General features: G+C 39.1%; 1 protein-coding gene across 5 annotated transcripts in view; it reads right to left on the reverse strand.

Annotated features, from left to right (window-relative positions):
* OPA1 (OPA1 mitochondrial dynamin like GTPase) overlaps positions 1–17,441 on the reverse strand; it is a 99,931-nt gene that overhangs the window by 54,774 nt on the left and 27,716 nt on the right. For all 5 annotated transcript variants that reach the window (XM_053564741.1, XM_053564739.1, XM_053564740.1 and 2 more), the window contains 6 exons: positions 8,098–8,184; positions 6,998–7,111; positions 1,343–1,423; positions 1,142–1,216; positions 766–837; positions 581–680 (listed from right to left, as the gene is read on the reverse strand). In XM_053564741.1, coding sequence (XP_053420716.1) covers positions 581–680; positions 766–837; positions 1,142–1,216; positions 1,343–1,423; positions 6,998–7,111; positions 8,098–8,184 — 529 coding nt within the window. The remainder of the gene's footprint in view (positions 1–580; positions 681–765; positions 838–1,141; positions 1,217–1,342; positions 1,424–6,997; positions 7,112–8,097; positions 8,185–17,441) is intronic.

Here is a 17,441-nt window from a genome sequence, read left to right on the forward strand (position 1 = left end):
AAATCTTGGCACAAGCTATACACTTGGGTCTACATTATAGCAAGAAATATTTCTTAATATATTTACCTTATTTATGAAAAGAAATTCTAGCCAGGCTTGGCACCTGTAGCTCAGTGAGTAGGGTGCCAGCCACCGAGGCTGGCAGGTTCAAGACTGGCCCAGGTCTGCTAAACAATGACAACTCCAAACAAAAAAAATAGTGGGGCACTGTGGTGGGCACCTGTTGTCCCAGCTACTAAGAAGGCTGAGGCAAGAGAAAAGCTTAAGCCCAAAGAGTTTGAGGATGCTATAAGCTGTGACACCATGGCACTCTACCGAGGGTGACACAGTGAGACTGTGTCTCAAAAAAAAAAAAAAAAAAGAAAGGAAGAAATTCTAGCCAATAAAAATTTCTATGATGCCCACAGTGAAATTTATCAAAATATTTCCAAATTCAATTCTATTTGCTAATAAAATGAGTAAGAAGAGAAGGCAAAAATGCATTTATTTTGTCTGTTCACAGAATGTGCATTATTTAGAGCAAAGCCTGGATTGCTAAAGAAGGAAGTAGATCAGTATAAAGTATTTTTACAATATTTACCTTGAATACATAAAATGATGGCATTAGGATTCTGCATATAAGCTTTGCTGATACTGAAAATAGTTTCCTTTGTGTCAGGAGCCATGCCTGATGTCACTGTCTTGAAGAAAAAAGATTTTAAATGTCATTAAAAATGTTTCCCACAATAGCAATTAAAACAAGATATATGTTTGGTATACACTTACATTAATCACACCTGGTAAGTCAACAAGCACCATTCTCTGTAGCCCAGGGCCTTTTACATTTAAGGATATGGTCTACTCAGGAAGAAAAAAAATATTAGTTTTTGAAGGGAGTTTGCTAAAATTATTTTGGCAACATATACTTTGAAATTTTATATCTCATCCAATCAGATATGCTATTCAGAAAAAAGGTATTCTTTTTCAGATACTAAAATAATTATTAGAAAATTACTCATAAAATGATATATTTGGAATTTTTTTTAAATTTGTGCATCTCAGAACAGCTGCAATCTAAACATCAATGTCAATATTATGATTTATTTGAAACCATAAACACTGATTTCCATAAAACACTGTTGAAATTAACTATGACCCTTACCTCAGGACTAACAGTACAGCCTTCTTTCACATTTTTCCTCATTCGGAGTTCGATTTCATGTCTTAGTGCTGCAAGCTGTTGATGGAAAACAACAAAAGGCTAAGAAAATTTTAGTTTACAAATATTTCATTTAATTGTCTTTTGCACAGTTCACGCAAGTTATAAAGTTACACACATAAACATTAGATGAAGTCTACTTACATCTTCTTCTTTGGTAAGATCGAACTCCCGAGAACTATCTTTAAACAAGGCCACATGATGAGGACCTTCACTCAAAGTCACCTGATAGTAATAGAAAACTTAGATGTAATAATGCATTTACAAATAACAGTAACTTCTATAGCACCTACATGGTTCAGACAGGGCCACTGCATTGCATGAACCTGAGAGTCCCTTCACATGACACTTGAGGAGCACCACCGGAGCTGTCAACATGCTAGTTCTGAGAACACAATAATTTTGTATTGTATCGTTCAGATGTACGTCACACATATTGTGATTTCCCAACCAGACTGCTAGCTACTTTATACCTTTTGTGATGTAAAATGCTGCTGCACTTCTTTCCCAAGTCAATGTTATACAAGCGCAAAGTCATCACTCTAAAACAAAAAACTAAAAGAAAACTTGCACTTAACTTTAAGGGACAATTCACTCATTCAACGTTTATTTACTGAGAGTGAACTTCACGTGTCCAGTGTTGCAGGTGGGGAAACACAAAGAGTAGACTGTCTCTGTTACGAACTCCACTGTATACTGGGAGAAAGCAATGTACACAGATAAAACAGAAGAGATAACCAAACCCAGGCTGCCACAGAAGACAACGTGGCTGTACCCTGTACAGAAGAGTACTGACTGTACTGGAGCTAAGGCAGGCTGCACCCAAGGAGCCATGCTGGGGCAAGAAATTTTATAGCAATGTATATTAAAAATCAGAGGTTACACGAACTTCACATTTCTTAACTTTCAGCTGTAGCTTTTCGGCATCTTGTAATTATTCTATTTTACTTAAAAAAAATTCCTTTCACTGAGATTAGCTGAATAGTCTATATTAAATAAAAAAACAGCTGTTTTAAAGCAGTCATGGCAGTCCAGCTTCAAAGTCCAGGATCCCAAAGGATTCTGTAAGGATTTTCCTGTAGTTATTTTTCATCAGAGCATATGCTAAGTTGTGGCACAAGGCAGAGGCCCAAGTGAAAAGCTTAAAATCTGTAGCAGTTTGGGTGACAGGAAAAAATTACAGTTCAAGGTTATCATGCAGCCACAACTTAAGGTACTGAGATCTCAGAGAAAAGTGGACCACAGAAATAACCTCCCAAACTAAGCCCTACACACAATTTCCCTTCAAGACATTGGCATATTAAAAACCAAGCAGAATTGCTAAAGCTAAAATACTAAATCAAAATTTTGGCATTTTCACTGTTCTAGGGAAAGAAAAACCTGGAGTTCAGGGCCCCTCAAAGAGAAGTTCTGGTAAACACTAGGGAACTGATGACAAACTGGAAAAAGAACAGCCTTGTCTGTGTCAAGGAAACCTGCCATACGCTATTCACCTGCCAATAAACAGTTAACTCCTTCCTGAAATATCATCCATAGCCTCTACCTTTGGTTGCTATTAATAATGTAAAAGGTAGGTTTCCAATGATTTTGAGCATAATATGAGGTGGAGTCTGAGGTTCATTTTGTTTTTTGTTTTTTCCCCCTAAGCTGGAAGCATTCCAAATTCCCATTGACAGTAAAATAGATACATCAAGTGTAGTACAGTCACACAATACCACAGAACACGAAAAAAGGAGCCAGTGTCAACAATATGGTTCAATTCATAGCCAGACCCGCAAAAGTGCACTCTGCATGAATCACACTAGGCACCCAATACTCTTCCTTCTTGTAACTATAAACAGATTTCATTTTTTAAAGGCATTAGCCTCATACTGTCTCATTTTCCACAACTATTCTGGTTATAATTCTTGGTAATTTCAATTTTCTTATCTCTACTATACCTACCCTTATCAAGTGAGCATGAAAGAAAACAAAACAAACATAACCATATAGATTCTATCTATCTAGTCTCACCATATTGGGTAGAGTGCCATGGCGGTATCACAGTTCATAGCAGCCTCAAATTTTTGGGCTCATGCGATCCTCTTGCCTCAGCACCCCCCACCTCCACATAGTAGCTGGCACTACAGGTGTGCACCACAGTGCCTGGTTAGTGTTTGTTTGTTTGTCTGCTATGGGAGCTCGTGGCTTGCTCAGGCTGGTCTTGAACTCCTGAGCTCAATCCACCCACCTTGGACTACCAGAATGTTAGGATTACAGGCATGAGCCATTGCTCCCAGCCCATAGATTCACTTTAAACTTATGTCCACAAACCTTAATGAGGGTTTAAGTCCAACTCAGCAATCCTAATATTATTTGACTTCGCTCATCAATTTATTTCTAGAGTCACCACAATCTTTTAGAAAAGATTTCACTTTTTGTCCCTGCTTTAATCTTCAATCTCTTCTCCTTTCTCTTTAGTTAACAGCTGGTAATCTGGCTTCTTATTTAACTGAGGAAACAGACACAATGAGAAGGAAAGTTCCATACACTTCACTTACTTGCCTGCACTGGTAGGTTCAATAATCAATTCTCAGTCTTCATCTCCCTTGATCACTCCCTACTCCTCAGCTTTCTTTCCCTGACTTCTAGTACACTGCCCTGTTCCGGTTTCCCTCCTATCATACTGGTTTCACCCTCACCTTCACACACTTCTTTGTCATTTCCTCTTCCCTCAACCTCTTCACGTTGAGTGTCCAGGATCTAATTCTTGGTCTTGCATCTTCCCTATCTCTACTTACTCCCTTGGAAATGTTATCCAGTAAGATCATGGCTTTAAATATCACTTTTAGATATTTGATCATGACTCCTAAATTTGTGTCTCTAGTCCAGGCCTCTCTCCAAACTTGTATGTCCAACTGCTTACTTGTTATCACCCTCGGTGAGTCCAAAACTGAACTCCCGATCTTCTTACCCCAAACCTGATCCACTTACAGACTTATCCATGCAAACCACATTCTTTAATTTGTTCAGGCCAACCCTAAAGCCACCCCTGATGACTGACACATTCTTTTTCTCTTTTCCCGTATCTGATTTGTCAAGAAATCCTGTTGATTCTGCTTTCAAAACAGATTCACAATCCAACCATTTCTCATCACCTTCACTGCTACCGTGCTGCTCCAAGTATTTACTCTAACAGCCTCCCAACCCGGTCTCTTATCTTGCCTATATACATCTTCAATAGAGCAAGGATCCTTGGCAAGGATCTTTTTTGATTGTTTTATATCCATCTTCAATAGAGCAGCAAGAGCCTTTTAAAAGGCTATGCTATTATTCTGCTCAAAATCCTACACTGGTTCCCCATTTCACTAAAAATGAAAACCAAAGTCTGCATAACGGCCTCTGAGGCCATAATGTTCTGCTTCTTTCTGCCCTCCCTTACCCTTCTGATCTCCCCACTTTTGCACTAGATACCCACATGACTGCCTCCCCCTCACTACTGCAAATGTTGGTTCAAAGGCTACCTTATCAATGCAGTAGGCCAGCACCCTGGGACCTTTAATTAAACAGTTGATAATCTGGCTTTCATTCCCCTTGCCTGGCTCTACTTTTTTTTGGCACAACGCTTATCACCTTCTAACATACTATATTATTTGGTTATTCACAATGTTTATTATTTATTGTCTGTTTCTTCCTCTTAGAATGCATCCTCCCTTATGGCAAGAATCTTTTTATTTATTTATTTTTTTATTGTTGGGGAATCATTGAGGGTAAAAAGAATCAGGTTACACTGCTTGCATTTGTTAGGTAAAGTCCCTCTTATAATTGTGTCCCATGTCAAGAGGCGTGTCACACACCGTGACCCCCAACCCCTTCTTTCCTTCCCTCTCTCCACTTCCCCACCCCTCACCAAGTATTAGCATCAATTATTCTCATATCAGAATTGAGTACATTGGATTCTTGCTTCTCCATTCTTGTGATGTTTTACTAAGAAGAATGTGTTTCAGCTTCATCCAAGTTAATGCAAGAGACGTAAAGTCACCATCTTTTTTAGTGGCTGAATAGTACTTCATATATGAAAGCCTGTTAAACCATTCCTGGATTGGTAGGCATTTAGGTTGTTTCCACAATTTGGCAACTGTAAATTGAGCTGCAATAAACAGTCTAGTGCAAATGTCCTTATGATAAAAGGATTTTTTTTTCTTCTGGGTAGATGCCTAGTAATGGGATTGTAGGATCAAATGGGAAGTCTGGTTTGAGTTCTTTGAGGATTCTCCCATACTTCCTTCCAAAAAGGTTGTATTGTCTGCAGTCCCACCAGCAATGTAAAAGAAAGTGGTCCCTTCTCTCCACATTCACGACAGCAAGACAGCGTCTGCAGCTTTGAGACTTTGTGATGTGGGCCACTCACATTGGGGTTAGGTGATATCTCAAGGTGATTTTGATTTGCATTTCTCTGATAATTAGTGACGATGAGCCTTTTTTCATACGTTTGTCATTCGTCTGTTTTCTTCAAAGAAGATTCTATTCATCTCACTTGGCAAAGATCTTTTTTGATTGTTTTAACCAACACATTGCCCACAACAGTGCCAGCACTTCTTTTTTTGGGGGGAGAAGGAGTTGGGAACAGGGTCTTACTCTGTCACCCAGGCAGGAGTGCAGTGTCATGATCATAGCTCACTGCAGCCTCAAGTCTCCAGAGTAGTTAGGACCTACAGGCACTGTACTCAGATAATGTTTTTTTTTTTTAATTTTTATAGAGATGGGGTCTTGCTATGTTGCCTAGGCTGGTCTGAAACTCCTGGCCTCAAGTGATCCTTCTGCCTTAGCCTCCCAAAGTACTGAGATTACAGGTGTGAGCCACTGTGCCTGGCTGCTGGTACATATTAATTATTCAATAAATATTTGTTCAGTGAAAGACTCTGTAGCCATATTCTTCCTCTGACATGGATAAATCATTAGTGCTTATATATATGAACAACTTGTACATGGACTCCCAGCCTCTTTTACCTCAGTAACTTTGCTCTTCCCATTGTGCATTCCCGTCCATCATTTTCTTTCCCTTTTCTAGATCATTACAATTCTCACCTGCCCTTAAAATATCTTTAAAAACCTGCCCTTACTCATCAAGTTCAACTGGTACTCTTTCATTTCTCTATTCTTTTTAATAATAAAACTAGAAAATTTTCTACATTCACTAACTCCACTTCCAATATTCTCATTCTCTACTCAACTTATCATTTACCTTACTCAGAATAAAAGCCCAAAGGCCTTGTAATAGCTCAGTATACTCTGGCCTCCCTCTGGGTCCTGACATCTTCCCCCTACCTACCTTCCCTCAGTCAGCTCCTACCACAATGGCCTTCTCCTGACTGTGCCTCCTACTGATTTCTACACCAGGAATGATTCCAAGAACCATACATTGATTCTTCCTTTGTTTAAAAGTCTTCATTTTATTTTTATTTATTTATTTTTTTGAGATAGACTCTCACTATGTTGTCCTAGGTAGAGTGCTATAGTATCACAGCTCACAGCAACCTCAAACTCTTGGGCTTAAGTGATTCTCTTGCCTCAGCCTCCCAAGTAGCTGGCACTACAGGAGTCCACCACAATGCCTGGCTATTTATTTTTGTTATACGTGTCATTGTTTGGCAGGCCCGGGCTGGGTTCGAACCCATCAGCCCTGGTGTATGTGGCCGGCACCCTAGCCACTGAGCTACAGGCGCCTGGCCTAAAAGTCTTCATTTTAACACAATGAACAGACCTCATTGTAGTGGTTACCTTCCTATGGAACTCCATTCAGATGGCCTATTTTGTTACCTTAACTGGAGAACGTGTCATCATCTCTCCAGATCCTCTTGGGAATATTCGTGCTTGAGCAATCATTTCCAATACACTTGTTTTCCCAGCACTCTGATCTCCAACTACAACAACCTTAGCACAAAAACAAATACCATTTATTCATATCTCTCTCAGGCCAAATTAAATTTAAGTAGATCTGGAATGCTGCTCTGAGATTTTTAGTCTTTTTTTGTTTTTTTGGAGACAGTGTCTCACTCTGTGCTCTGGGTAGAGTGCTATAGAGTCACAGCTCAAAGCAACCTCAAATTTCTGGGCTCAAGCAATCTTCTTGCCTCAGCCTCCCGAGTAGCTGGCTCTACAGGCACCTGTGATAATGCCCAGCTAATTTTTCTACTTTTAGTAGAGACGAAGTCTTGCTTTTACTCAGGCTGGTGTCAAACTCTTGAGCTCAAGCAATCCACTTGCCTCAACCTCCCAAAATGCTAGGATTACAGGCATGAAGCCACCATGCCCAGCTTTTTAGTCCCTGAAAATATTCACAATTAAAGAAATAATTTTTTAAAAATCCATGAAAAAAATTATGGTTGATACACATGTGCACGTTGAAAAATTAAACTGTAAAACATTAACTGGATCCATTATTTATAGCCAAGTGTTTATTTTAAAAAAGTTACACTAATTTAGACTACCATTCCTAAAACGAGATTACTAACTTTCCACAAATCGTTCCCATAGCTAGTTTATTCTTTATAAACACATTTCCAATTCTATTGGATTAAATTTCACTCATTTTCCTAAAATAATCTACTATTCAGTAATTAAATATCATAAATATTATGAATAAATAATACCTAGTAGCTTTCCTTTATAACATATAAATACAAGCAACACATAAATATTAGGTAGCTAAATGGACCAAAATTGTTAAACGATACTACTTAGGATATCACCTGGAACACATGAATAATTTTATGTAAAAAATATATTCCTATATGCATATACATGCATATATGTGGTCTATATGAGTGTATATATGGACATGTAATTTTTAAGAGGCTAAACTGCCTTCTCCTTTTTGCTAATGGGCAAGTTCACAGTCTAGTAAGTGTTTTACTTACTCGTGGCAGATGATCTTGTGTATTATAACTGGCATCATAATCAGAGAGAACATCAAGCACTTCAGAATACATGTCAATCAAAGACTTCTGTAAAATTTAAAAATAATAACAATATAGAATAAATACTAAAGAAAAAAAAAGAAATACCAAAAACAGGTCAAGAAAAAAACTGATAAATTTAAATTGTTTTTCCATAATCACTGTATTGTTTATTCCTAATTACATAAATATATTTTCACAGTAAAAACTAAACAGTACAGAATAAAAATTCCATTTCTTTTTACTCAGTTTATTTTATTTAGTGATAAACTGATTTAATAAGGTTCATTAATTTAGGATTTCCTAACCTTCTAATTAAATGATAACAAAGATAAATTTTTTTTTTTTTGAGACAGAGTCTTACTTGGTCAACCTGGGTAGAGTGCTATGGCCTCGTAGCTCACAGAAACCTCCAACTCCTGGGTTTAAGCAATTCTCTTGCCTCAGCCTCTCAAGTAGCTGGGACTACAGGTGCCCGCCATAACACTCGGCTGTTTTTTAGAGATGGGGTCTTGCTCTGGCTCAGGCTGGTCTTGAACCTGTAAGCTCAGGCAATCCACCCATCTTGGCCTTCCAAGTGCTGGGACTACAGGCGTGAGCCACTGTGCCCAGCTAGAGAAATTATTATTTAACACTGATGAGCTAATATTAAATGCCCAACAGAGGAAGACCATTAATACAAAAATGGGCCAAGTAAGGAGTCATATGATCAACTAGCAATGAAATTATTTGCCAAGTTCGGCAACAGAGAGAGAAGAGAACAGAGAAAATGTACAAGTAAATGCCTAAAGAAAGGCTAAAACGAGAAATGAACATGAAGAAGACAGTAAAGCACTAAAACTGCTTAAGTGTACCCTGATAACTGGGCAGGTTAAAACATGAATGCCAAGGGCAAACACCCTGTACTGTTTCTGTATAACCAGGAATGAACATGGTGCCTGCATGTAACAAGTGTCAAATAATTATTTGATGAATGGGAAAGATGGGTACAGTCAATCATTTCATAAATAAGAAAAAGTTTTAATGCTAAGATAGGAGCAAAATGAGGGCTTCAGGTTCCTTTCATCTCTTAATACCAGAAATAATTAAATGGCAAACGACTGGCAACCCTTCTATCTAAACATAAACAAAAAATTTTCATTACTATTGCATTTTATCAGAGAAAATACAGTTTCTACAGTTAAACTCTTGATAATACATTAACACTTGGACATGACTTTCCACAACTACTAAATGCCTCTTATAAATCAGCCAGCATATTTATTTGTTTTGATAAATATGATTTAGAGTCAGAACTATTAATTCATGTTGCTTAAATCAGAACTATGTTATCTTTGGACTCTAGCTACAGAACATGTGTGCCATGATTTACTGCTGTTTTGCTGCACATAAATTGTTTACATACAAGAAATTTAACTTAAAAGAATTACTTCTATTTAATTTAGCAAATACAATTGCTATGATGGAGAATAATAAGATTTAATGGTAATTACCAATGTGCTTATGATAATAATATCAGCATATGCTTTTTCAAAAATTCTGTAAATACCTAAGAATCTTAGGGAAACAATGTTAATTAAAAAAAAAAAATACCTAAGTGGCCTAATCATTCACTGGAAAAAGTAAAGCAAGGATAGTAAGTCATTTCAATGTCTATCAGCTAACAATTCTGATTTTACGATACAGATATTAAGTCTAGAAATAAACTAAGTATTTCAGAAAAATAAATTGATTCATAAGAAATGACTCTTAAAAGCATAAAGAGGGGGGAGGAGACAAGATGGCTGACTGAAGCCAGCTTTCCACAGAGGCTCCTGTCTAGAAGGAGAGTTAAAGGACAAAAATTCAGCAAGTAACCTGGTGGATTTGAGCTGCACTAAGAGAGAAGGTTGTAGAACGCACGTCAACCCCGCTGAGGCGAGCTGCGACCACAAGGATACAAACAAAAGGTACAAAATCCATCACCAAGTGGACGGGAGTCCCCTCCCCCATGAGAACTGATCAGAGTGCCCCACAAACAACCGGGCAGAGTTCAAAGGTCCTCCCATTACACTCCATGGGAGAGACCCTCTAAAAACTGGACCTACCTCCCCTGCTAGGGTGCCACGGCGTCCTCCTGCCAGGCATAAAACTGTATAAACTGTATATAGTCTCTACCTGGAATTCTGAGCTCCCAGCGCTCCCCTTCGCTCACACTGGGGTCTGGAGGCCGGTCCCGGTCAGTCGGCCGAGAGGGGACTGCACCAGAGTGGCAGTTCCCTGAGGCACAGTGCGACAGCCATCTTTTGATGACAATATGGCCAGGCATAAAACTCTGTAAAGCTGTGAGTGTTCTCTGCCCACAACCCCAGGCTCCCAGCACTCCGCGCACTCCCCTCTGCTCTCGCTCCATGGTTGTGAGGCCTGTGCCCCAGAGGTCCAGACCCTTGGGCGATTGCTCGAGGGATGTAGACAGTGCTGGGCTGCAGCCAGTCGGTGCAGACTCTGGGCTACGGGAGCGGAGAGAGGACGGTTGGCCAGAGGGGAGCTACACCACAGCAGCGGTTGCCTGAGCCATAAAGCAGCAGCCCTCTTTTGCTAGCAATACGGCTCACTACCAAATATTCTGAAACCACACCCCCTGTCTCCCTAGGCAACCAGAGACTCTGAGTTTGCCTGAGGCAACTCCAACTTGCAAACCAGGGAAACGCCCAGGGCGGGGCTGACCCAGAGGTCCGCTTTACTAAACCTAAGACGCACCTGGCCCTCAGGGGATCGTCAGCCTACAGACAATACAAGAGCAAAGACAAGCTGATTTGGAAATCAATTCAGCTTCTCTTCTACAGGGGAACCGCAGAGTTGTTCTGTTATGTTCTGTCAGTAACATTAATCAGGGGCAAGACTGGACCTGAGTGAAAACCCCTCAACCTTCATCAAGCGCCCGAGGTTGTCAGGCCTCAACTCCTCCTGCTGGAGAGAGGCAGAGCGCAACGGCCTGGCAGACTTCCTTGTGATTCAGGCAGGTACAAACTCCTGGAGTACCGATTCACTACAGGCAACTGGGTCAGCCAACTGCAGGGCTATCAGTGACTGGGTGTGAAGTGGTGCAAGGTGGGGAAGGAGGCAGCAATCTTCCCAGACTGATCTATTGGCTGGGTGGCTTCTCCTGACTCCACACAGCACTGGAGCAAGCCACACCAGAGTAGTCACCAGACCCCTGGGATCCAGTTCCCAGAGACCTCTTAAACTCTCTCACCCGAGACAGGTGCAGACTGAGACAATTGATTTGGACCTTTTGAACTGAACCAATCACCTGAGGACAAATCAGGCGGTGCCCTGGGTGCACGGTGTAGGAAGGTTTGATTTTTCTTTTCCAATTGTTTGCCGGTGGGGGGCGGGGTGACTTAATTGCTGATATTTCTCCACAGCTGAGACTTCAATCCAAAGTATCTGTTTCACTAGAGTGGAACAGAAACCAGCTGAAAACAAGACAGAACCACTTAGCCCCACCACACCAGACAGGGCCCCAGTTTCTCAGGCCACAACACTGTACAGGCCCTTGACAAAGCCCCAGGGCAAAAAATCAAAGGGAGTAAAAGAACCATGGGGCGGAATCAGCGGAAAAACTCTGGCAACATGAATAACCAGAATAGATCAACCTCCCACAAGGAAAGATATGGCAGATGTAATTGAAGATCCCATTCATAAAAAACTAGCTGAGATGTCAGAAATCTAATTCAGAATTTGGATTGCAGACAAGATTAACAAAGTGGAATTAGGAATTCGAGGAGAAATTCAAAAGTTGTCTCAAGAATTTAACGAATTTAAAGACAAAACCACCAAAGACTTAGACACACTGAAGCAAGAATTTGCAGCCCTCAAAGATATGAAAAATATAGTAGAATCCGTTCAGCAACAGAATGGAGCTAGCAGAAGAAAGGATTTCTGACATTGAACATAAAGCCTTTGAATGCTCCCAAACTTTCAAAGAGGAAGAGAAATGGAGCAATAAAAAAGTTGGAAGCTTGTTTATTGTTTCTTTGATCTCAGTGCTTGAAATTGGTCTGTTCAGGAGCTCTATTTCTTCCTGGCTAAGTCTAGGGAGAGGGTGTGATTCCAAATATTGATCCATTTCCTTCACATTGTCAAATTTCTGGGCATAGAGTTTCTGGTAGTATTCAGAGATGATCTCTTGTATCTCTGTGGGATCAGTTGTTATTTCCCCTTTATCGTTTCTGATTGAGGTTACTAGAGATTTTACTTTTCTATTTCTAGTTAGTCTGGCCAATGGTTTATCTATTTTATTTATTTTTTCAAAAAAAAAAAAAAACGGATCATTCTCTCAGAGAGCTCTGGGATAATTCGAAGAAGGCGAATATCTGAATCATTGGAGTTCCAGAAACAGATGAAGTGGCCTCGCTGAGCACAGAGGACCTTCTGCATGAAATTATGAGAGAATTTTCCAGACATGCCTAGAGATTCTGAAATTCAGATAGCGGACAGCTTCAGAACCCCAGCACAACTCAACCCCAATAAGACATCCCCCAGGCATATCATAATTAACTTCACTAAAGTTAATATGAAGGAGAAAATTCTCAAAGCGGCCAGGAGAAAGAAAACCATTACCTTCAAAGGGAAGAATATTAGAATGACTGCAGATCTCTCTGCTGAAAATTTTCAAGCCAGAAGAGGGTGGTCACCGAATTTTAATCTCCTAAAGCAAAATAACTTTCAATCCCAGATCCTGTATCCAGCTAAACTGAGTTTCATTTATGATGGAGAAATTAAATACTTTAATGACATTCATATGTTGAAGAAATTTGCCATAACCAAACCAGATCTTCAGAATATTCTCAGACCTATCCTCCATAATGACCAACCCAACCCTATACCACAAAAGTAAACTCACTCAGAAACTTCGGGTCAAACTCCAACTTCCACACGGGCGAAAGGATTAAAAATGCCCACTGGACTTTTGAAAAACTCGATACCCAAAACTTCACCAGACTTATCAATGTTCTCCATTAATGTGAACGGCTTAAACTGTCCTCTAAAGAGGCATAAGTTAGCTGATTGGATACAAAAACTCAAGCAACATATTTGTTGCATACAAGAGTCACATCTTAACTTAAAAGACAAATACAGACTCAGGGTGAAAGGATGGTCGTCCATATTTCAGGCAAATGGTAATCAGAAAAAAGCAGGTGTTACAATTTTATTTGCAGATTCAATAGGCTTTAAACCAACAAAAGTAAGGAAGGACAGGAATGGTCACTTCATATTTGTTAAGGGTAATACTCAATATGATGAGATCTCAATTATTAATATTATGCACGCAACCAGAATGCACCTCAATTTATAAGAGAAACTCTAACACACATGAGCAACTTGACTTCCTCCAGCTCCATAATAGTCGGAGATTTCAACACTCATATGGCAGTGTTGGATCAATCCTCCAACAAGAAGCTGAGCAAAGAAATCTTAGATTTAAACCTAACCATCCAACATTTGGATTTAGCAGACATCTACAGAACATTTCATCCCAACAAAACTGAATACACATACTTCTCATCAGCCCATGGAACTTACTCCAAAATCGATCACATCTTAGGTCACAAGTCTAACCTCAGTAAATTTAAAGGAATAGAAATTATTCCATGCATCTTCTTGGACCACCATGGAGTAAAACTTGAGCTGAGTAACAACAGGAATCTGCATACTCATACAAAAACATGGAAGTTAAATAACCTTATGCTGAATGATAGCTGGGTCAGAGATGAGATTAAGAAAGAAATCGCCAACTTTTTGGAACAAAACGACAATGAAGACACGAATTATCAGAACCTCTGAAACACCACAAAGGCAGCTCTAAGAGGGATATTTGTAGCACTGCAAGCCTTCCTCAAGAGAACGGAAAGAGAGGAAGTTAACAACTTAATGGGACATCTCAAGCAACTGGAAAAGGAAGAACATTCCAACCGCAAACCCAGTAGAAGAAAAGAAATAACCAAAATTAGAGCAGAATTAAATGAAATTGAAAACAAAAGAATAATACAACAGATCAATAAATCAAAAAGCTGGTTTTTCAAAAAGGTCAATAAAATAGATAAACCTCTGGCCAACCTAATCAGGAAAAAAAGAGTAAAATCTCTAATCTCATCAATCAGAAACAACAAAGACGAAATAACAACAGACTCCTCAGAAATCCAAAAAATCCTTAATGAATATTACAAAAAACTTTATTCTCAGAAATATGAAAATCTGAAGGAAATTGACCAATACTTGGAAGCACATCACATTCCAAGACTTAGCCAGAATCAAGTGGAAATGTTAAACAGGCCCATATCAAGTTCGGAAATGGCATCAACCATACAAAACCTCCCTAAAAAGAAAAGCCCGGGACCAGATGGTTTCACGTCTGAATTCTACCAAACCTTTAAAGAGGAATTAGTACCTATATTACTCCACCTGTTCCAAAAGGTAGAAAAAGAAGGAAGACTACCCAACATGTTCTATGAAGCAAACATCACTCTGATCCCCAAACCAGGAAAAGACCCAACAAGAAAAGAAAATTATAGACCAATATCACTAAGGAATATAGATGCAAAAAATATTCAACAAGATCCTAACAAACAGAATCCAGCAACATATGAAACAAATTATACATCATGACCAAGTTGGTTTTATCCCAGGATCTCAAGGCTGGTTCAATATACGTAAATCTATAAATGTAATCCAGCACATAAATTAAAAAACAAAGACCAGGAGAAGCATGAATCCTATGTACTCAATTTTGATATGAGGACAATTAATGACAATTAAGGTTATTGGGGGGGGGAGGAAAAGCAGAAAGAGGGACGGAGGGAGTGGGGTGGGGCCTTGGTGTGTGTCACACTTTATGGGGGCAAGACATGATTGCAAGAGGGACTTTAACTAACAATTGCAATCAGTGTAACCTGGCTTATTGTACCCTCAATGAATCCCCAACAATAAAAAAAAAACAAAAAAAAAAACAAAGACCATATGATTCTCTCAATCGATGCAGAAAAAGCTTTTGATAATATCCAGCATCCCTTCATGATCAGAACACTTAAGAAAATCAGTATAGAAGGGACATTTCTTAAACTGATAAAGACCATCTACAGCAAACCCACAGCCAATATCATATTGAATGGAGTTAAATTGGAATCATTTCCACTCAGATCAGGAACCAGACAAGGCTGCCCATTGTCTCCATTGCTTTTTACCATTGTAATGAAAGTTTTAGCCACCGCAATTAGGGAAGAAAAGGCGATCAAGGGTATCCATATAGGGTCAGAAGAGATCAAACTTTCGCTCTTCACTAATGATATGATTGTATACCTGGAAAACACCAGGAATTCTACTACCAAACTCTTAGAAGTGATCAAGGAATACAGCAGCGTCTCAGGTTACAAAATCAACATTCATAAATCGGTAGCCTTTATATATACCAACAACAGTCAAGTTGAAAAAACAGTTAAGGACTCTATCCCATTCACAGTAGTGCCAAAGAAGATGAAATATTTGGGAATTTATCTAACAAAGGACGTGAAAGATCTCTAAAAAGAGAACTATGAAACTCTAAGAAAAGAAATAGCTGAAAATATTAACAAATGGAAAAACATACCATGCTCATGGCTGGGAAGAATCAACATTGTTAAAATGTCTATACTAATCAAAGCAATATATAATTTCAATGCAATCCCTATTAAAGCTGCACTGACATACTTTAAAGATCTTGAAAAAACAATGCTTCGTTTTATATGGAATCAGAAAAAACCTCGAATAGCCAAGACATTACTCAGAAATAAAAACAAAGCAGGAGGAATCACGCTACCAGACCTCAGACTATACTACAAATCAATAGTGATCAAAACAGCATGGTATTGGCACAAAAACAGAGAAGTAGATGTCTGGAACAGAATAGAGAACCAAGAGATGAATCCAGCTACTTACTGTTATTTAATCTTTGACAAGCCAACTAAAAACATTCAGTGGGGAAAAGATTCCCTATTTAACAAATGGTGCTGGGTGAATTGGCTGGCAACCTGTAGAAGACTGAAACTGGACCCACACCTTTCACCATTAACTAAGACAGACTCTCATTGGATCAAAGATTTAAACTTAAGACATGAAACTATAAAAATACTAGAGGATAGTGCAGGGAAAACCCTTGAAGAAATCAGGCTGGGCGAGTATTTTATGAGGAGGACTCCCCAGGCAATTGAAGCAGTATCAAAAATACACTACTGGGACTTGATCAAACTAAAAAGCTTCTGCTCAGCCAAGAACACAGTAAGTAAAGCAAGCAGACAGCCCTCAGAATGGGAGAAGATATTTGCAGGTTATGTCTCCGACAAAGGTTTAATAACCAGAATCCACAGAGAACTGAAATGCATTAGCAAGAATAAAACAAGGGATCCCATCGCAGGCTGGGCAAGGGATTTGAAGAGAAACTTCTCTGAAGAAGACAGGCGCATGGCCTTCAGACATATGAAACAATGCTCATCATCTTTAATCATCAGAGAAATGCAAATCAAAAGTACTTTGAGATACCATCTAACTCCATTGAGACTAGCCTATATTACAAAATCCCAAGACCAGAGATGTTGGTGCGTATGTGGAGAAAAGGGAACACTTTTGCACTGCTGGTGGGAATGCAAATTAATACATTCCTTTTGGAAAGAGATATAAGAGATATGGAGAACACTTAGAGATCTAAAAATAGATCTGCCATTCAATCCTATAATTTCTCTACTGGGCATATACCCAGAAGACCAAAAAGCACATAATAACAAAGCTATTTATACCAGAATGTTTATTGCAGCTCAATTCATAATTGCTAAGTCGAAGTGCTCATCGATCCACGAATGGATTAATAAATTGTGGTACATGTACAGCATGGAATATTATGCAGCCTTAAAGAAAGATGGAGACTTTACCTCTTTCATGTTTACATGGATGGAGCTGGAACATATTTTTCTTAGAAAGGTATCTCAAGAATGGAAGAAAAAGTACCCAATGTACTCAGCCCTACTATGAAACTAATTTAGGGTTTTCACATAAAAGCTATAACCTAGTTACAACCTAAGAATAGGGGGAGGAGGGAAAGGGAGAGGAGGGAGGGAGGAGGTGGGTAGAGGGAAGAGGATTGGTGGGATTACACCAGTGGTGGATCTTGCAAGGATATATGTGAAACTTGGTAAATGGTCTGTGAAGCTAGTGAATGATGCCCCATGATCATATCAATGTACACAGCTATGATTTAAAAAAAAAAAAAAAAAAAAGCATAAAGATTTTATGGG

This window comes from Nycticebus coucang, chromosome 16 (genome assembly GCF_027406575.1).
Source record: "Nycticebus coucang isolate mNycCou1 chromosome 16, mNycCou1.pri, whole genome shotgun sequence".
In the NCBI taxonomy this organism is placed as follows: domain Eukaryota; kingdom Metazoa; phylum Chordata; class Mammalia; order Primates; family Lorisidae; genus Nycticebus; species Nycticebus coucang.